The sequence below is a fragment of the Anser brachyrhynchus genome, assembly GCF_964034855.1.
Source record: "Anser brachyrhynchus genome assembly, chromosome: 4".
NCBI classification, from domain to species: domain Eukaryota; kingdom Metazoa; phylum Chordata; class Aves; order Anseriformes; family Anatidae; genus Anser; species Anser brachyrhynchus.
The window spans coordinates 59,851,773-59,873,623 of record NC_137698.1 but is presented as its reverse complement, the minus strand read 5'-3'; the positions used below and the strand labels follow the sequence as shown (position 1 = coordinate 59,873,623).

Here is a 21,851-nt window from a genome sequence, read left to right as displayed (position 1 = left end):
AGTTCACAGAGCAGCTCAGGTTCCCTTCAGAGGAAGCCAACCCCGCAGCTCTGCCCAGTGCGTGGGAAATGTACTCCAAACTCCAGTGGGGATGCAAGAGTCCAAACCAGCCAGTGGGCCTTTGGACAGCTTTAAACTGCTTGTATGGTGAGAACAGCCAGTCCGAGGGATCGAGTCAAAGGTAGCCTGAAGTTCAAATCCGCAAAGGGCTTGTAACAAACATGCTGATTCTCAGCATTAACTACATCAGTATGGTGATCTGTTATGATGAATTACTCATTGATACAGACAAAGCCAGCCTATGAGACATAATCAAAAAAAAGAAAATAAGTCCTGAGAATCATAACGTAGGTTTTAGCACAATATTATAAAACTTACCTCAATATGTTTATTTTTCTGCAGCCCTTGCCATCACCTCCTCCTACAACATAAGAGGTGCAGCTAAAATTTTACAGCTGAAGCAAGATACCTTTATTTTAAATAAACTTACAGTTCAGATGGGAAACTCCTGAAATGCTAAATTCAAAAATATGATATTAATTTTGTTCTATTACGCATGAACTGAGCAGATGACATAATAAAGTAAACACTATCCCATTCTTAAACTACTACCCAATGCAGGATATCTGATGATGGACACAGGATGATGGTCTAATATTACAACTGCTAAAGCATCTGCAAGTTCTTTCAAAATTATGACACGCTAACTTGCTAGCAAAAATTTCACAGAAAAAGTCAGTTTCATTCCACACTACGTACCATTCCTACAGAGAAAGACAGCTTCATCACTGACCTAAAAATTGGGGATTGTATAGATGCCATGGGTCATGCTCAAATTAAATTTGCTTTGGAGAAACAACTATTTTTTTGACCTACTTTAGAGAGTAATTTCCCAAGACTGAAAGTAAATGCCAACTTAATAGAGCAAAAGGACGCAGTTTATTTTGAACCTGAATGATAATGGAGAAAATTTTTTAAATGTTTTGTTAACTTCAAAATCCTGTCTTCAGGGCAGGAGCCTTCCTTTGCTGAAAAAAAATAAAAAAATAAAAAAAAAACAACACTCATCTAAAATGATCACAACAGGGTGCTCACAGGCAAATGCAGGCAAATTGAGCGTACCCACTTCCAGTGTGGGCAATCAAGGATTTATCCTCTTCTCATTTCATGGCTGACATACCTTTTGAAATTTGCTATCGTCGTTTGTATTACTTGATCTCAATCTTTATGGCGCACTTCTCTGACCCTTCAGAAATTACCAGGAATTCCCAGAAAATCTGTAGACGTTAGTGCTCTCTCCCAAGCAATATTCTCTTTTGCACGTCTACCAAGTTATTCCTAACTTATTGCAGATACTTAGGGTGGAACTGTTGGTGCTGAAGACCCTGTGTTCACTCTTGTATGTGTTTCATGGATTTTACTTTAAAGCAGCTAGAGCTGGACCCGTGGACTGAAAGGCCATGAGCAATGTGGGGCATCCAGGAAGATCCTTCCAGTTTAGTTGCTTCGCAACAAAATTCAGTTCTGGTGCTCCCAGCCTACTCTTCCTTCTGGATAAGCATGGCAAATAGGGTCAGCTGGGAGATAACCAAAACACTACGACACATGCTTCCTCTGAGCTCTTGGATGCCCCTCTTAGGTGTCCCACGACAGAGCCAGGCACACCGTGATAAAACTCCAGCCACACTGCTTTGATTTGAGCTATCAGCAACACCCCGGTTTGTACACTGCCATATATTCTCTCTGCGGATTTAATGAACTACAAAGGAAAGGAGAAATGGCTTTGTTTGGGGTGGCTTTTTTTTTTTTTCTCTCCCAGTTATTCTGAGCAACTGAGAGACACGCCAGCCTCCTGACTTGCAGAGCTCTTACCTACTTCTCTCTGAAACTAAGGATGAGGATGTGAACCCCTGTTTGCAGTGCCTCTATAAGTCTGTTAGGGGACCTGATGCCTTCCAGCTTGTCTGTATTTCATAAGAACATCTGTAAAAATGGGGGACTAAAATAAGCTTGTTTCTGTCTCAGAGGGGTGGTGAGATTAACATTAGTAAAGTAATCATTTGTTTTCTCAATTCTTGCCGTCTCAGCTATATTCTTTGATAAAGCATTTTAAGAAGTGTCAAATGTGACAATTATGATCTATTTTTGCCACCACTTTTGCAGATTAGCATATTTTTCTTTTGATTTTGTCCCCCCTCCCTTTAGCCTGCTCCCCCAGTCCCATTTAATTCTCCCTCCTCCCTCTTTTCCCCCCTCTTTCTTGCTTTGTCTCTCTCAGGTTCTTTCATTGTCACATTGTGCTCCTTCAAATGCAGCACACATTTTGTCAATGGAGCCTCTGTAGTGGCTGGAAACCGAGAAGACCCTGTCCTGCAGACTGCCAGGCAGCAGGGGACCAGAGTTTTCTCAGTTTCCAGCTGCTTTTGAAGCAGCACTGATTGGTTTCTCTCGCTGCTGCAGAAAAGGCTGGCACACGGGAGCAACAAATTCAGCATGTCCTTCTGGCCTATTTTCAACAGACCCGCAAGTGCCAGAACAGAGACTGGGAGCAATCTGATGCTGCCTGCTCAGCCATCCCTCTCTACTTACTGAAGCAACAGCCTCTCCCTTTGCCTTTCCACCCCCTTTTCCCATTTTTTTTTTTCCTCCTCTCCATCTACAGTTTCGCCCTGCCACATCTCCTTGCAGTTCACTTCCCCAGCTACAGAGTTTCTATAGGGCCTTGCAGACAACGTTTTTCTCTGGTGCTACTCTTGCAGCAGCGTTTAAGCAGCTGATGGGCCGGCCGGGTTCTGCGGCTCCGTGAGGTTGTGCGCGGCCATTAACACAGCGCAGTGGCTTAAAAGGTGCAAGTGGAATGGAGTAATGTCAGCTTCTTTTGTAATCGACATAAAGGACAAAACAAAAGTTTACTAAGTTGATTAAAGCAAGACAACCCTTTCAATAGTCCTTTTCAGAAGATTTCTATAACTACGAAAAGTAAAACTATAAACAATGGGGGGAAATATATTTAAATATTAAAAGCTTTGAATATATTTTTCTCCCTCCTGAAGTTTTAAGAATCTCCAATATGCTGGGGAACTCCCTGTATTATAAGCTTTGGAAATACTGCTGCAAAGACTTATTCAATCCGTCAAATTCAAGAGGCTAAAATACAATGCTCTAAGTGGGTAGAGCAAGCAGTGAGAAGGGATGGAGGACAAAAGCACCAGAAGTCCACAGTAATCGTATGTATGCCTTAGGCCTGCTGCAAAGCACTAAAATATTGCTTTGTAAAGCTACATAATTATATTTCATGAATCCATTATTTCCTAATGGTCACTTATCTAGCCATTAGGCATTAGAAGTTTCTTGCAGACAGTATTGCAGAGGCAATCCAGAGACAAGGTTTGGAAGAAGATAGGTTAGCAGAGTTGTAAATGAGTTCAAGGCAGATATATAAGAAACACTATCTAAATCATTTGGGAGCAAAAATCAGGCCAAGGCTCCACCAGGCAGTAAATCCAAAGTTACAGGAGTTAATCCCAGATCAAAAATGTCAGCACCTCTTGGTGCAATGTACTCAACTGGTACAGCTTGCAGCACTGGATTAAATTTGTTCAAAAAGGCAAAAACTTGCCCCTGTGCAATTCAGGTTTAATCAAGCACCGCCTTTTCTCCCATAGCTGTCACTGAGGCTGCATAAAGAATAAAGCTGGCATAAACACTGCATTATGTGCCCTGGCTAACTCAGCAGACACCTCGTTGTGGCTGATCTGGATTGGGTTTACACTACCCTGCGATCTGGTAACTCACAGAACTGGTCTTTATAAAAACACTACCTGCAGCCTCGAAGATAATGGATTATGTTGATGAAATAAAGAGGCAACATAAAAAATATATATATATTTATATATATTTAAAAAATGTTATTTTGGCCTAGGTATTCCCAATAGCTTGTTTCCTAGTTAGTTATCTAAACAAAAATTTGCAACCTCTGGATGCTGTGTGGTTTCAGCATTTGACACGTAAGCTGTAGCACCTAACTGAGTACCCACCAGATCAGGCACTCTATAAATTCATTTTGTCTAGGCAATTAAGAATACACTGAACCCTCTTGTTCACACACTGACAGTTTTACAAAATAGAAGTTAAGAATATGGCTCATGCAGGGCACCATGTCTTTTGCATATGCCACAGTACGGTGGAGGAGGAAGGAGTATTTCACCAGCATCCTCATCAAAGAGCACAGTTCAGCAGGAACATGCCATAAATAAGAGTACGAATGTGATCATTCAATTGTTTGTTTGGTAAAAGCTTGATTTTTTTTTTAATATTAAAAGTTATTTCACTAGGTCAGAAGGCATCTATTCTTGTGGTTTTTCAATCTCAGTGCTGTGATTTAAAAAATCCTTCTTTTCATTCTGATCCCACCCCAAGGACTGCCTCGCTGCAGTACGAACTAGCGCGGTTTAGCTCAGTGCTGAACAGCTCGGGGTAAGTGCCCTCAAATTGCAAACACACAGCCGAGTCCCGTGACGTTTTCCAAGGGAGCACAGCAAACGCTGCTCCACGTTCCCCCGCGGGCTCCAGAACCAGCTCTGCTGCTCTGGCAGCGGGGCGTCCTGGTGCCAGGCAGGCCGAGGAGGTGGGGTTTGGAAGGCGTGTGGGTGCAGCTACCTGGAGGTCTCCGGCCCCGTGTTACGTTTCAGGCAAAGTGAGTGCATCCAAGAATGCTTTCAAATGTTACACGCACTCAAGAGGCTTAACGAAATAATGCCCAGAGTGGAGCTTACTAAAATATGAAAACAACTGAGGAGAGGACCTAACGAGATCGGGTTTGCTTGTGCCAAAACCACTAATTATCAGATGAAATGTCAAAGATTATGTATGTGGTAGCGCTGTGACAGATACTGCAGCTATGTGAGGCAGAGAGTACAGCAGTCCTTAGTGAGTTCTCGCTAGTACAGCATGGTTTCTAGTTATTTGGCAATAAGCCTCACTTAACAAATATTCTGGGTCTAGCTCCACCTGCCCTCTTCACTGCTTTCCAGGGCTGCTGCCCATGCCTCTTACCCCATGCTGGCACTGTTGCCTGCTTTAATAATACTGATGCTGAGACCAAAATCGGATGAATACTGCCGAGTTTGTCACGAGCAATGCAGACGTCTTTGCTCCGAGCTCCGTTGCTCCACCGCCTCCATTTTGATCCAGTGCAGGGACATCGGACTTAACCCTGCAGCAAACCAGCCCAGGTTGAGGAGAGAAGCTGGGCTTTGCTTCTGTGCCTCCGCACTGCGCCTCGGCGTGCAGCAAGGAGCCCCACGTCCCCTTCCAGGAACCACAGGCGTCCTGTCCCTGCTCAGCCATGGGGCCAGGAGAGCACTGAGAGAAGGGCCGGCCGCACCCCACAGTCCTTCCTGGGCAGCGTGTCGCGCTGGTGTTACTGAAGCGGCCCTTTTTAGCAGAAGAAATGAGTTACTCACTAGCTGTTGCTTGGGCTGAAGAGATGCTAAAACTCCTCGTTTGGTTTCAGCATCACAGTGGTACCGGCCCTGTTTCGAGGAGCTGCTCAGTTTCCGTCAGCTCAGGGCTCTCCGCACCTTGCCCCAGCGCGTGGCAGAACCCTGGTAAAAGGTGTGGGCAGGGGCAAGCTGGGGAAGGTGGGAGCGATCCTCTGGCCGCTGTTACAGAATAATATATCAAAGTGCTTAACGTTTACTGTCAAAGCTTTCCCCATTCAGCTATCTTTTACATAGGACTTTGTAAAAAGGGAAAGGGGAAACGTGGAGAGCCAGGCACCCTTTTAGAGCTGCTACGTCAATTACAAACACAATGATCCCTAGGTCTGAGCTTATTGGTGACAGTTTTTCTTCACTTCAATTTGTGTTACGGCCTGAAATCACAAAGCTGTGATCCCCGAGAACCCCCTTTGTAATGCATATCAACTTTCGTTGTGCCCCTTTGTTCCGAATGTGACGGAGCATTGTGGTGCCTGTGTCCGGGGAGCAGGTTCGCTTTATTGTTCTTGTAAATATGTACTGCTGGGCGCAGCGCCGGGGAAGGCATTGAGTTTGTGCATGACTGACGCCGACCCGGACAACTGCTCTGACCCCCAGCAGATGGTGGTGCAGGGACTGCAATGATCTGGAAGTAATAGCATGTGCCATTTCTTTTTGTTTGGAACAGACAGCCAGACCCGGCGTTTCCCTCCCCTGTGCAGCAACAGCTGTATATACAGTACAAACTGGCAAAACCCTAACTGTCACTCGGGTGTTCCTCCTCTGCCATTAATCGCAAAACCTTGGGTGCTGGGACTTCATCAAGGTTAAGCACTGCATGAGCACCACGTGGCTCTCCCCAGCGTTCATAAAATTGTGTGCATCGGGGCATAATTCAGCGGCTAGCCTAGGGAGAAAAAAAAAAAAAAAAAAAGGAATAATAGTTATAAACATCCACCACCCCCAGTATTGGACTTGGTAGTGGTGGATTTCCTGTTTTTTTAACCTCTACCCGGAAAAAGCCAGGGGACCGGAGTCAGTATGCACTAAGATTTTTGACTGTCAGACTACACTACTGTAGCTTTATTCAGTTTTCATTGTTGTTTGTATTTATCAGGAATCAAAATAAGTGTTTGTTTTGAAAAAAAAAAGGTATAAAATGGGTGAAAGTCCACAAGTGATGTTTTTTTCCAGGGCCAGGGGAGATTTATTGCCTCAGAATGATAGCAGGGCAGTTGGCATTTGTTTTTCTAAGTGAAAGGCCAGATTTTTTATAATTTATTGTATATGGGACATCCCACCAGAGGTCAAAAATGACAAATAAGAATAACAGCTTGTTCAAAATCGGAGTTAATAATCACTCACTGTATGTTTGGTCTGTTGTTCCGATGGCCATAAAATTGTCCCGGCAATCCGGTAGGGAATTTCCTTGGGGTAGAAAACAGACAGAATAACTGCTCCCTGCCACTCCTCTCTCAGCCCAAGCCAAGACGGCTATCAGAGAAAGGGGCTGGAACACAGCTGCTCTCTAAATATTGTATTTCTGGCTGCGCTAATGCTTCTGCGAGGCTTTCAGCAGGCAGGTCACAGACAGGCAGACTCGCAGTGCTCGAAATGAGGTACAAAAGTACGACAGAAGTACTGGGAAAGAAATGGATTTCTTTTTCCAGAAAACGTCCTCACAGTCTATTCCCCATTCTGTACCAAAATAAACATCTCTTGAAGGTTTCACACAAAAGACCCTAAACCTACAAGCCCGTGTCCTAGCTGTCAGGCCAGTCCTCTGAGATAACAGACACTTTTATGCTGTTTAATTCAAGGCAATCTCCCTCATTCTGTGTGAGCAAAACCTGTTCTGGGTTCTCCTGGTTTGCAGCATCGTGACATAGCTGTCGGGTTACAGTCAGCCTCTGCCGCTGGGCTCTTGGCCGGGACGTATATTTCTCATTACCTCTCAGTAGAAATTTCATCCTAGACTTGAGGAAAGACCTGGTAAAGTTTGCTGAAACCAGCTTCGGTTTGGACAAAACACCCTTTTCTGAAGAGAAACCAATGTTAGAAAACTTCTGTTCACCTCCAATGCAAAACCACCTTTGCATAAATTGATGAATTGTGCTGTGTCTGACAAAATAAGTATAAAAAAACTTTTTTGCAGGTCAAAACTGGGAAAGGGGAATACATAGTTGAAAGGCAGAAAAGGTAAAGAAAATTCAGAAGTGAAAACTTTTCTGTGGCAATCTGTAGCTCTGACCTTGAAGGCTAAGTACCTGGAAAGCTGCTTGAGAACAGCGGCATCTCTTGTTCATCACCTACCAGGCTTGGGTTAAGGAAAAATTGTTTGAATTTCCCTTTCTGTGACTTTTAAGGAAAAATATCGTTTGGTCTGAATTCTCTCCAGTTTCCTGATCTTGTTCCTAGTTGATCTGCCCCAAACGACAAACACTTAGGCAGAAGTAGCTTTACTTTCTTGACTAATCCCATTAGCTTTAATGAGTCTAATCGCGTGAGTAAAATTATGCATGTGCATAGCTCTTGGCAAGGTCAGTGCCAGTAATGAGCAGAAAAACAAACTGATAATGAAGCCATGAGTAATAAGAATGGCCGTCTATCTGGATTTCTAGAAACTTATGTAGCTACAACAGTAAAAACAAAATACCGTTGGTTATGATCAAAGAAGTGATAGTGACTTCTGAACCAAGACTGCCAATAAATAGCATACAGAAATCCTTTAAATAGCATCAGTGGCATGGCTGCAGTTACCTCCGTAACAGCCGTAAGCTCATTACCTTAGTTCTGACTTATGTGTTCATCCATTCATTTATACAAAGCTTATCAATATGATATCCAAGCACTAATGAACTTTAGCATTAAAAAGTCACTTTTAATCCACTAAAAGGAAAAAATAAATTCAAAAGGTTATCTTATTCACAGGTGTCAGCCACCCTGGATCTGAGCAATGAAATATCCTCAGGCAATTTGTATGGACTTTATTTTCATCACTCACTGTCAGAAATAGACTGGGGAGGAGAGGGGATTACAGAGAAAGGGCTACAGAACAGCAGAGGATCAAAACCATGTTCTGGGGGAGACTGGCATGGAAGTTAGACTACGTTCACAACAGCTAAAATTTGTGTGACTGTTCTTGACAAAAGAAATCGTCTAAATAGATCCAAGATAGCAGTATGACAAGAGAATTATTTTTTTAGGATTACATGTTCTTTGACCACATGTTTAGAATACTTTAAAGAATCTTCTGTTTCAGGAATGTCTAACTTCCTCAATGTTTTAAATAAAGAAATAGACCAAAACCAAGTATTATCTTCATAGCCCGAGGCCATAGGCATTCTCCATAAGCCACCAAACATGCAAAATTAATTTAACTTCTTCATACGGGACTCGCATAAGGCTTAGCTGCTGCTAAATTCTCAAAATAGCATGTATGTGGTACCTAGCTTTGCACTCTGTAAAGCAATTTCCTAACTCTTCTCTAGCCATTGCAAGGAAAATTCCTGTGTGCACGTTTGTATGGAGGATTACAGGTTAAGGATTTCTGCCTATGCTTCCTCCCATTCTACATAGCATGTGGTTATGACGGGGACCCAGACTTTCCTAGTACATAGTAAAACGCGCTGGATTATAATGTTAAATAGGTTTCCAGTAGTAGTTTTATCAAGGCGTTACGCGCAGTTTGTGGTTTTATTTCAGAGTAGGCTGCCGAGCTCTTATTTTAATACCTTTTTATGGTCAGTCTGAAATTCCCTTTAGCACTAAATACAGGATAAAAATGTGTGTAATCAAGAGTTTGTGTTTGTTTTTTCGCTTTTTGCCAAACCAATGAGTTTTCACTCTTTAGGGGCTTTTCCACAAACACATTTTACTTGCAGGTAAAGGTGAGGCATGTCAGAATACACTTTCTCAGAGAGCCTCATGAATGGGAGAGCGGACTATCTGAAAAAATCCTCTCTCGGTCACCGAACTGCAGGCTTGGGTGCGAGCGTGCCTCCGTCAGCGTAGCCAGTACACTAAAATATACATCACGAAAACATCAGAACTGAGACAGTGCCTCTGGTTAAGTACTTTTTCTGCACAGACATCTGTTTCCACATCGGTTCAGAACTGTAACATTGCAAACTCAATTTGTATTTATATATGAATAAAATTGATAAAACATCTGGAGCTGTGTCATAACCTTTAAATCTTCCTTTTTGTTTTGTTTGTAATAATTCATAGTCTAACTGACTAGTTCAGGCTTTCCTGTCCTCTTGATTTCAGTGGGATGCAATTAATTTACCTTTGTTGCGCTCCACTGAAACGTCAAAGGGCCGTACACAAAAGGAACAATATGTTCCCCAGCGTGTTTTGGAAGTGCGGAAGAGATTTTTGATACAGTTTATCCTGCCGTGCTCCTTTGCGGTAATCACTTGGTAATCCCGAGCGCTGCGGTTGAATCCGAGAACTGGTTGGGTGGGTACATGTGCTTACCGGCAGCACCAGGTCGCAGCAGCCCAAAGGTGGGGCCCTACGGACCTCACCTCGGCCAGCCCTTGTGGTCGTGAACGCCTGAGTGCGGGAGCCGAAGGGAATGCTGCCGGGCAGCGGGCAGGCACTGCCAGCCTCCAGGGTGCCATCGGATTCAGACTCACCTGCAGCAGGTATCTGCAGGGCAGCCTGAAGAGCAGGAGGCTGAGGGCAGCACAGAAGGAGCTGTGGCCCAGGGCGATAACCAGGTGCCACAAAATCTGTCGGACGGGCGCCCCGCACGCGCACGAGTGGAGAGGAGCGCTGCGCACGGGAGGCTCGCACATGGGCAGCTGTTTCTTTGAAAGGAGTACAGATACCCAGGGTGGTTTACAGGCAATTGGAGAAAAACTTCACCCAATGGAAAATAACTGCAGTGGGGTGAGACGCAAAATTTAATTCAATACAAAACGTGTCTTCAGAGGGTGTTTTAGAAAAATATTTAAAAATAAAAGGTTTCAGAAGTCAGTCATCAAACCCTTCACACTGTTAACCTACATAACCACATGATGTTATTACTGTTAACCTCATCTTCCCTCCCCCTCTTCCTTCCTATTGTTTGTTATACTCACTTTTTGCATCTTGCCTTTAGATTCTAGAAGTGCTCGGTGGAGGGACTGTACTTGCTTGCAAGGCACTCTCGAGAGGCACAAGCCTGACCGTAGCTTTCAGGAGCTACTGTGCTAAGGGCACGCTTATGCCCTAGCTGGCATTAAGATGCAGGTCACGACTTTTCCTTGCGCTGCTGAGATTATGACACACAAGTGAGAACTATTTAACAATGCTCCAGTTTAAGATTGCTAACTACCCTCCTCTTCATCCTTACCATCCTCAGGACAGTGTCGCAAATCCTCTGAGCTACACTGAACAATAGCTTCCATTTCGAACAGCAGAGGCACTTCTGACATCTAGTTGTCCAGCTAGCGGTTAAGGCGATCACTTGAGCTGGCATATGCACAGAAGTTCAGATGTAAGATATGCTCTGTGGGCAACTGCCTGTTTATTTTCTTTCCTAGACACGCGGTTAAACCACACTGTACATCCTGTGCTTATAAAATTCCAGAAGGGTTATATCATAGCATGCACTACTCGAATGTGTGATTTACATTACCAGATACAAACTGCAGCATCTACAGATAAACCTGTTACTTACAATGAACTGCAGATTCAGATAGCTGCGTGAATCTACTGCCTATGATGTTTTTAAGGTCAGTGTGCTTTATAAATAGCTAGGATTTTACAGGATATGCTATGAGTTATTTTTTCTGAGAAGTGAGACTCGACTGGGAAGGGGACTCACTGCTAAGCACGTAACAGACACGGGGTGCTTCTACAGAAGTGGGGGCAGTCCCTAAGAGATCTGCAGTCCCCTGAGCTGCCTCCAGGTCATCTGGATGTGGGGCAGTGGCCGAGCAGGAGGGCAGGCAGCAGTACTAGCTGTGCCGTGACCGAAGGAAAGAGCTTCAGGGCAGGACAGAGTCAGGGCTGAGTCGGAGAAAGTTTGCTCCGGACCGGTCGAGCAGGCTGTTGAAATCTTGAGGCCTCTTACTACAGCTTGCACCCAGTGCTCCCCGATCCCGCCTGCCCTCCGCTCCAGAGCTGGGCTGTTTGTGCAAGGCAACTCCTTAAATGCCACCTGACAGCCAAAACGAAGTGCCAAAAGACCACAGAGAGGGCCTGATCCCTAACAGCTTTGCTGGCTGTTGATCCCTGTCATTTCTCTTCTTTCCACCCTGAGTCCTGAGAGGATGAGGGGCCATATGAATTCCCAGGTGAAGCTGTAGGTGTCTGCACAGAGCACAGACCTGGGACAGACCACTGACAGACAGACCTATGGACCTGGCCCTGTCCACACCTGTACGTGTCAGTGAACCGAAAAAAGTAGGAGGCGGCCCTGTCCCAGGGTTTACAAAACAAGAGTAACAGCCATTTCCTTCTTTAACCTTCCCCTTCCAAAGGCAGCTAACGACTGCGGGTACCCCACTGGGCAAAGCCCCCTCCTGAAAGGAGAGGCCCCGTGCCCACTGGGAGCCCCTGTGTCCACGGTGCCTCCGAGCCAGGCGTCCCCACATCCTCCTGGAAGCCAGGGGCTCCATGCAGAGCTGTGCCACTGAATTCGGCACGGCTTGAGTCACCTTCTATTGGAAAGGCTGACTGCCGATTTACATGGCAAATAAATACAAAAATTTAAATCTTGCAAGCTTTGTAGTTATATTTGTTCCCCTACCTCAGCTCCGGAGGTGTTTACCTTCAATACAGATCAGAAAGGGGGGTCTAGTTCACTGAGGCATGAGATGCTTTCAGTTTCCACTAAAGGCAACTGAAATTGCACACACTGTACCATGTGAAATAAGAACTTTTAGCAACGAGGAGAAAATCCAATGCATGAACAATAGTAAGAAAAGAAAGAAAGAAAGAAAGAAAGAAAGAAAGAAAGAAAGAAAGAAAGAAAGAAAGAAAGAAAGAAAGAAAGAAAGAAAGAAAGAGAGAGAAAGAAGGAAGGAAGGAAGGAAGGAAGGAAGGAAGGAAGGAAGGAAGGAAGGAAGGAAGGAAAGAGAAAGAGAGAGAGAGAGAAAGAGAAAAAGAAAGAAAGAAAAAGAAAGAAAGAGAAAAAGAAAGAAAGAGAGAAAAAAAGAAAGAGAAAGGAAGGAAGGAAGGAAGGAAGGAAGGAAGGAAGGAAGGAAGGAAAGAGAAAGAGAGAGAGAGAGAAAGAGAAAAAGAAAGAAAGAAAAAGAAAGAAAGAAAAAGAAAAAGAGAAAAAGAAAGAAAGAGAGAAAAAAAGAAAGAGAAAGGAAAGAAGGAAGGAAGAAAAAGAAAGAAGGAAGGAAAGAAAGAAAGAAAGAAAGAAAGAAAGAAGGAAAGAAAGAAAGAAAGAAAGAAGGAAAGAAAGAAAGAAAGAAAGAAAGAAAGAAAGAAAGAAAGAAAGAAAGAAAGAAAGAAAGAAAGAAAGAAAGAAAGAAAGAAAGAAAGAAAAAAAGAAAGAAAGAAAGAAAGAAAGAAAGAAAGAAAGAAAGAAAGAAAGAAAGAAAGAAAGAAAGAAAGAAACTAAACACACCACTGTGGTTTTATTGTCTTTCCTTCCACCTCAAGATATTCACATAATTTCAGGCTATTGTTTTTGATGTGAACAGTATTCCTGCCCTTTTGCACTACAGATTGTTTATGACTGAAAAGAAAGGAAAAAAATCAATGTTTGTTTGTTTTATAATGTACCTCTGTCAGTGATGGAAAGGACTACAGTCATTTCTGTTATTATTCTTCAAAATAATATACCTGCTCCAGTATCCAATTAATTTGATTATTAGTCAAAATGACTTCTTTGTAAAATATTAAGAGTCTAGACATGGCATATTATTGTGTGCTGTATTTTTAGATCTTCCAGTTCAATTCAAAACACAGTAAAAGAGGGGCCCCAGAAAATGACCATCTAGAGACAGGCCATGGCAAATATCCAGGAACCATTCTTAACGGAACGGAGCTAGCATGAGCTGAGATCATTCTTTAGCCTTGGAGGGAAAAAAAAAAAAAAAGACAAGATGTTTTTAGGAAGAGATTTCCAAAGGGATTATGAGTTGCTCTTCACAAACAATACAGAGAATTTCCAGTATGCATCGTGCTTTTGACAAGAGCTGCGCCTTCATGGCTCCTTCGTGGAGCCAATCAACGTCATTTCGTAACTCCTTTCAGAAGGGGAAATCATGATGGGGAAAAGTGCCTTTGATAATAGCAAACAATAGCTGTTTGTACAGTGAGCAGAATTACAGTAAACCTGGTGGCCAAACGATCTCTTAGAGCATGCCTTTATACATCTGACACATTCATTGAATTAGTATGAGTGTACTTAGGAAAGACATCAAACTAATGGTGTTACTGAAAATGTTCTCGCTTTTCCTACCTTGGGAAACAGCAGAGGTATGGAGGTGAAGTAATAAAAATGATGCACTTTTTGGAGTCTCAGGGGATCTTTAAATCTATGTTGAATATGTATTTGAAGTTAAATTGATATGCTATACTAAAGGCATGAAGAGGTTGAATGGATAGGATAGAATCCAAGTCAGAAAGGGATTAATTTTCAGACAGTCCTCTAATGGACTTGAAATGGTCATGTTGTTAAGTGGATCCAAGATCAGGCTCCTCTCATTTTGTTATGTCAAGATGTTGGAGCACGCCCAGGTCCTTTCTTTTTGCGGATACCTTCTTGTTACATCATCCACACTGAGACTTCTGAGAGGTCAGTACAAGAGTCACTTTATTGGTCTGGGTCTTAGCAGACTCCAAAATTACCTGCTGAACAAATATATCTTGCCCGGAGAGGTTGTGGATGCCCCATCCCTGGAGGTGTTTTGAGGCCAGGTTAGATGAGACCCTGGGCAACCTGATCTGGTGGGTGGTGTCCCTGCCTATGGCACAGGGGTTGGAACTGGGTGATCTCTGAGGTCCCTTCCAACCCAGGCCATCCTATGATTTTATATTCTTATAGCTTTTTGGTTGTAGAAAACACCAAAATTAAGAAAATAGGCTTTTTATTAAAATTTATTTTTCAAAAATGTGATGATTTTATGTAAGAAATGGGAGCAGTCCTTGGAGTACCCACACCTCTGAAGCCTGATCTCCAACCCCTGGTTTGTAAAAGAATTTATTTTCTGGCTGGTTTCTGGGCTCTGTGTGAGGAGACTTTTGAACTGAAGAGTTAGGAACGAAGGAACGTTTGGTGTGCACTCCCACGGGGAGCTACGGAGGGCGAGGATACGGCCTTTTAGGCTTTGGGCGGCAGCCCGCACCGCTGAGGTGACGGACCCGGTCAGGCCCGTGGCGGACAAGCCCCGGGGGCTCCACACAGCCCCCCCGGCCGAGCCCAGCCCCTCACCACCCCCAGGGCCGGCCGAGCCCCAACATGGCGGCGGGACCCCACCGGACCCTGCCGCGGGCTCGAGGCGCGGCGCGCGCCGCCGGCCCTCACCCGGCACACGGCGGGCGGGCCCACCGCGCCTCCCGCGGGGGGGGAGCTCGGGGTAAGGGGGTGGTGAGGAGGAGGCAGCCGCCAGCCCCCCGCCTGCCGCCGCTACCGGGAGGCTCTGCTAGGCGTGCTGGCAGCCACCCGCCTGCTGCTGCCCCGCGTGGTTTGCGGGCAGTGCCGCTGTCCTCCCCCCCGCTGTCCCCGCGTTGGTTCGGCCCGCCCCGCCCCGCCCGCCGGGCAGCCAGACGCACGAGCGGGCAGAGGGAATCCCCACCACCCAGCTCTCGCGAGACTCCCCTCACTGCCCTCTACCCAGCGCAGCGCGCTCTCGCGAGACCTCGCCGGTTCCCACGCCGGGGCTGTTGTGTCTGAGGGGAGAGCCCGGGCGCTGAGTGGGCGGCGCGCGCGCGCGCGCGCGCGCGTGTGTGTGTGTCTCCCGGCCTCGGCGCATGCGCGCTGCCATCCCGGGGAGGGGAGGCGTAAGGGGAGCGGGGAAGGGGGGGGGAGGAGGCAGCTCTCGCGAGAGTAGGAGTTTTGGCGAGAGTTTGTGGAAGATGGCGCCTGTTGTGACAGGGTAAGTGCGGGGGGACGGCGGCGCCGCGCCGGGAGCGCCGCGCTCCGGGGGGCCCCCGCCCGCCGCCCGCCCGGCCCCTGCCCGCCGCCGGCCCCGCCGCCGCCTCGGGGAGCCCGGGGGCGGCCTCCGGGGGCTGTGCGGGCGGGCCCCGGCCAGCCGAGCCCCCGCCGTCGGGGTCCCCCCCGGGTGGGCGCAAAGCTCTGAGGGGCGCGGGGCGCGGGGCAGGGCCTGCGGGGCTGCCCCCGGGCTCCCTGAGGCGGCCCGGCCGCGTTCCGCCCCCCCCCCCCTCCCCGGGCTGCGCCGCCTGAGGGGCTCCGGGCTCGGGGCTCGTCCTCACGGGTCCCCGAGGGGTGGCGTGGGCCCGGCTGTGCCCCCCCGAGATGCCGCAGCCCGGCTCCGCTCGCACCCAGGCTGCTGCCCCGGCCGCAGGGTGGGAGCCGCGGTCCTGCCCTGCCTCAGCCCCCGGCCGGGCTCAGCGCCCCCGGGCCCCCGCACGGCTGCTGGGGTGCGGGCAGGCTGCGGGTCCTGCCGGCCAGGCAGCCCCTCTGTCGGGGCGCGGGGCGAAACTGCCCTTCCTCGCCTCCCCTTCGTCCCCCTTCCCCGCTCCCTGGGCTTTGCTGGGCTTTCTCAGCTCCTGATGTTGCATGGCCGAGGGGAGCAGGCTCCCCGCCCCACTAAGCCACCGTGGATCGCAATGAATGATAGCTGCCGACCCTTTCAGCCACGCTGGGTAATAGCTAATCGTGGCTAGCCCGCTGCAGTGTGTGTCACTGTAACCAGCGACACCCTCGTAGCCACCTACAGCCCGTGGATAATAACAGACACGCTGCTGGCGCACAGCGTCCGATCTCACCTGCAGTGTTACACTGAGTATTGCCACCCTTGCCACATCTTGAGTGCTCCTGCTTATTGTAAAGGCCGTGCCTGTAATTTTGGACCGTGCTGGACATGTGTAACCTCCTATATGCCGAGGGAAGGGACAGCAGGAGAAGAGCAGGCCATGTCTGCGCTCCACCTGTTTGTTCCAAATGACATTGTGAGCGGTGAAAGCACCGCCGAGCCTTTCTAAAAAGTGGACCTTATTTTGTGATTTCACAGCGTGCCTGTGACCTTCTGTCTTCCCCGTGGGATTACATTGTCTCCAGCATGGGCTATGTGGTTAGAGAGCGCAACAGCCTGCTTGGGGGTGGGGTGGAGTTGGTGGTTGATGCTTTTGTTCTCGTGGAGAAGGTAGCATTATGGTATTTTGTTGTTTTGTTTGGCTGCAGCAGTGTTTCCAATTCCTCGCTTTTGTCTGTCGAAAACTATATCGAAGCTCTTGCTTGATTTCTCTCCTGATAAAGGCATCTTGCGGCTCGTACACATTTTCCCAATTAAATGTTCTTTGGTGAAGCTGGTCTTATTTGTTATGGTTCCTGGGGTGTGCTATTTTAGAGGTTAGAGTTGAAAGAAGGAAAGAAATGCTTTTAAAGTTTGCTGCAAGTAGTAGTCTGTGTCCTAGTTAGCAATTAAGCTTTTCCATGTTTCTGTTAGTTTACTCATCTGAATATTTGGGCTCCATTTCCTTTTGTTTATTGATTATTACAGGTTTGTCAGAAATGTTCTCGTGCTTATGACGTTACAGTTAGCCTTTGTGGAAATACGTTAAAATATTGAGAATAACAGACGCTGTATTTCTTTTTTAAATGGGCGATCAAATTAAAAAAGCGTTTTAACAAGAATGCAAAAAACTGTTCTGGATTTTAACCCTGAAGTTACTGTTCAAAACCTGTAAGTTGAGTAATTCTCTGAAAAAGTTGTCTCATTTTCTTGTTGTTTATTACTTTTAACATTGATAAAAAGAAGTATGTTAAGATCGGTCAACGTTGTAGCTAGATTGCATCGAGGAGCCTGGGGTTTTTATGTATGAGTGTTTTTGGGTTACAGCTGTGATGCTGAGCTGTTTGTGTACATTAGCACACCCGACACGATTTGACGATACTCCAGTAACTGACTTTTTTCCAAGTAAGTCAGTAAAAATGGTTTTTCTTTCTCGGCTGTTCTGCAAAAGCTGGGTATTAAGCAGGAAAAAAAAAGTGCTTGAAATTAAAAAGCTGTAACTGAAGTCTGTAGTGCCCAAATAGTGCCTGGTATTTGACTGAGCAGCGTGCCTTTCTTATGGGTGCTCGAACGTTGAGATAAAGCGCATGGTTTTTCCGTAGCCAGTGCAGGCTGCGTGTGAAAACGCAGCTTTTCCTGCGAAAGCTGCACGCCTGAGCCTAAAGTGTGGTTTGTGCAGTGCTGGGTGGGATAGTGTGAATTTACTAGAGTAATTCTGGGGGGAGTCAGGGTACGATAGCAGTTTATTACCTGCAGCACGTTGCACGCTTCTCGCATCGTGAGGAACGGTGCGATCAAAACTGCTGGCGTGTACAGGATGGCTGAAAGCCCACGGTGTCAGAACTGCGGCTAATAAGGTACGCAGAAACTGGGGGCCGGTTACTGAAAATGAACTGTTTGTAAGGCGATTTTAAACAAAGTGGGTAATTTAGGGCTGCAATGGTAGGATAGTGTTTGGGGATTCTGTGGAGCATTTTTGGCTTGTGAGCAGTTTAGGGAAACTCGATGTTTTAAGATGGCAAAATTAATGAAAATGTTAGTTAACTGGAGTTGCACGTTTTGGGTGCAAAGTGCTTTGTTTAAATAGTTACTGATACTACAAAAATACCTTTAGGTCTTGATTAGCTCGAAAATTGCTGTGCTAGGCCTATTGCAACAATGTGACAGAATCTCTGCTCTTAAAAACTTATTTTTAAGTCATTTTAAAATGGCTTAAAAAGTGGAGTGGTGTCTTCTGTGGCTTGCTCTCTAGTCTGGGACAACCCCGTCTGTAAAATATCAGGAAAAAAAAGCAAGAAGCCGTTGCCAAAAACCTTTGCAAAGATTTCTGTACCAGCGAGCGAGTAAAAAAAATTGTAGAGAGTAGATAAAAATGGTAAATGCTAGCCATAAGTTTGAGTACTCAATTACCAGTGAAAACCGTTGTAATAGCAGTAAACAAGACAGTATTTGGGTTATTTTTCGAGCAGCTTTCAGATAAACCCTGAAAAAAAGACGGTAACAACCGCACAGGCTTCTCCCGGGTACAGGGTTTTCCAGAGGCTCTGTAGACAAGTGTTTTAGTAACACATTTCTAAATACCAGGCTGCTAGGTGCCTGAATTAGTCACCCCGAAGTTGGGTGGCGAAGAGGTGTTTCCTGAACACCAGGCGACTTCAGGGTGAGGGAAGACGCCGCAGATCTGTGGTGGCACAGGAGGGTGCTTGGCACCAGGTGGAAACGTGAGAGGGCGCTCGCTGAAAGCTGCCCCTTCTGCGTCCTGGTCAGCCGTGTGAGGAGGGGTTCACCAGCAAGGGTCTGGAAGTAGAGGGTGAAGCGGGTGCTGCTGGAGAGGTGGGAGGGGAGGAGGACTTGTGTGACCCGACGTCGGTCTGAAAAAGCTGCCTGGAGAGGGATGTTCAGAGTAAACAGAGCAGGGTCAGCTCTGCGTTTTGGAAGGGTGCTTTGGTAGTTGGGATGTGAGCTGTTGTGGTCACAGGATAAAATTTAACCTACTAAAGGCAGATCTTAGCGACATGGGTCTCAAAACCTGTAGGTCTGAGGACGTATAGAGAGGCACGGTTTGAGGGCTGATGCTTTAGGAATCCCGAAAGGCAGCGACTTGCCACGGTGGAAAGGAGGCTGGAGCAGGGACAGAGCCCGTCAGGCCCGTGTTTTGTCTGGGCTGGGGCTGAGCTGATAGCGAGGCATCTGGACGGAGAGACTGGTGGCGCCAGCCAAGGTGCTCGCTCGGTCAAACACTGCAGATACGGCGTAGAAAGTGCGTTTCTGATTTGTTGGCAAGCAGGCAGTAGCTTCATGTGGTGCTAGGTGAGGTGGAGGGGAATGGAAGGAAAGGGATGTGAGACAGGCTGCTAAGTAGTTCGTAAAAGAGTAAAGGTGAACGGGGATGCTCCTCCAGAAGGATGTGCTGAAAGGAAAATGAGAACGATAAGGGCTGAGTCACGAGAGGAACGGGGCCAAGGGAGTCAGGGAGAATATTTCCGGCGAAGAAGCGCTGCTGATAGTCCGGGTGATTGGCAGGGCTGGCGAGATAAGAGCTGTACCTGGATCCGGAGCCGCGTCGCAGCGGTGGCTGCAAGAGGTCTTCCTGAGAACGGTGTCCGTGGAGCTCAGGGGCTGGAGAATGGATTATGTGGACTGCAGGAGTAGGATCCAAGGAATGGGATCTTCGGGCTACACTTTTTACTGTTGCTGGAGGTTTAAACATAGCGCTTATTAAGATTTGAGTAATAGCATAACCGTGGCTATTGTGTTGTGTGCGCACACATCATGAGTGCTAAAGGTTGTTGGGAGAAACTCATTTACAATCAAATGAGTAGATGGTTTTGTGTGACTAACATTTAAATCATTATCAAGGGGCATGTCAGCGTCTTCGTTCTGGCTATTGGGAAATCTCTGTGAGCACTGTGTTCCTGAGAGAGTCTTCTGAGATGCCTACAAATGCTCTTCTCACCGCTTGTAGGCTCGGCAGGAGCGATTTTATGACGTTAAGCTCTCGATTAGGATTTTGCTCCCATTGTTTATTCGTTGTTTTAAGTAGCTCTTAGTCATTTTGGACTTATTGTAGTTGATGTATGGCACAAGGAAGCTTTGAAAGTCATCTTTTTATAGCTTGATTTCTCTAGAAATAGGCTGTAGTCTGTTTTAATAGGCATAAAATGCGTTGGCTTTTTAAACTGCTACTTAAAAGGCAGAATCCTTTACCAGTATCTCTGTGCAGAGAGAGCTCTGATTCTCTACTATGAATTACACAAACGATTTGTGAGTGGGAGAGAACACTCTTTCTTTCCTCTGACTTGCTACATTCTACTTTGCAGTAGTAATTCATTCGAGTTTTTTTTATCATTATTAGGAACTCAAACGATTTCTACATTTAAAAAGAGCGCACAAAGAAGCTAAAGTAGCCTGCAGCAGCAGTGGCTTGTGAAGGCTTTCTGCAAGACCTGCTGCACCTTCATGTGCACGGGCTTGGAAAAAAGCTTTTAGGAACTCATTCTTTGAGTTACTTAAAAGAGTACAGTTACATTATAAAGAGTATAGTTAAGGTGGGTGCACTACATAGCTATTCTGTGTTTTTTGGTAAAATTGAGCAGAGAAATTGTAGTTTTAGATGTGTAAAGTACGTGCTTAACACAAGTATTGTGTCTTACGCAATGCATGTCAACGTCTGTTGGGAATGGAGAACGTAGTTGATCCCACATACTAGCTTCACATGTGGAGAGCAAATCATGTCAGCAGAATTTTAAAGTTTGGGGCCATCCTTTCTCTGTTGGCAGTGCTGATCACCCTGAATGCTTTGGCTGTTAATTGCAAGCACATTATTAACTGACCTGAGTGGCGCTGGGATGTGCTGAATCGCTGCCTCCCAAGAGCATTTCCCAGGGAAGGCGTACTTCTAAGTGCTTTTTGTTTTATTTTTAGTTTACATTATTGCGCTATTAAAAGAAAAAAAAAAGCAACTGTAGCATCTGCCTGCATTTAAAGGGTTGCTTATTTTTTCCTGTATGCTTAGATAAAGAGGGGAAAAAGATAAACATCACTAGCTGCATTGTTGGATGAAATTAATTCTGTTAGCACAACTGCGTATGCCTTTTAAGTCTGTTATTTCAAGGCAAATTTACAGTTACAGATGCAAAATCGTATTTCTGAACTTACTGAGGTTTCATTTTTATGTAAAATGCTTATGATCTAATATTGTACAGCTGTCATATTTGTCTTGAACGTAATTGCAGAAAGAACTAAGTAAGATCATACGAGGCAAGGAAGTAATATGGTGTTATGGTCATTCCTTTCCAGCATACAAGCTCAGAAGAGGAAACAACTGATAAATTTCAAGAGAAAATTATTAATAGAAAGTAGCAATTTCCATATCATTATATCCTTACCGAGTCGTGGAAAAGTAAACGCGAAGCTCGGAGTTTGACATTATCTCATTTCCTGGGGTTCTGCTTGTGTTGTGGTGCTTTTTACTCATAATTCGCGCGCGTGCGAGTGTGTGTGTGTGTGTTTTGTGGTTGCTACCTTTTTTTTTTTTTTTTAAATGTGAAGTACCCTTCCCAACCTGAAGAAACTCTTTCATCGCCTGTTTGTGTGTGACATCACAGGCCGCTTTGCAGAGCCAGGATATAGTAAGCAATTTAAAATAATCTCATTTTCTGAAAAAATACTCGGTACTCTTCTGCTGCGGTGGTTAACCAGATAGTGATACACATCTTCATGC

The 21,851-nt window shown here is 45.9% G+C and overlaps 1 protein-coding gene across 1 annotated transcript in view; it reads left to right on the top strand.

Annotated features, from left to right (window-relative positions):
* Window positions 1-15,438: 15,438 nt before the first annotated feature.
* RBPJ (recombination signal binding protein for immunoglobulin kappa J region) overlaps window positions 15,439-21,851 on the top strand; it is a 59,314-nt gene continuing 52,901 nt past the window's right edge. Inside the window, exon 1 of the mRNA XM_080588873.1 lies at window positions 15,439-15,529. Coding sequence (XP_080444999.1) covers window positions 15,510-15,529 — 20 coding nt within the window. The 5' untranslated portion in view covers window positions 15,439-15,509. The remainder of the gene's footprint in view (window positions 15,530-21,851) is intronic.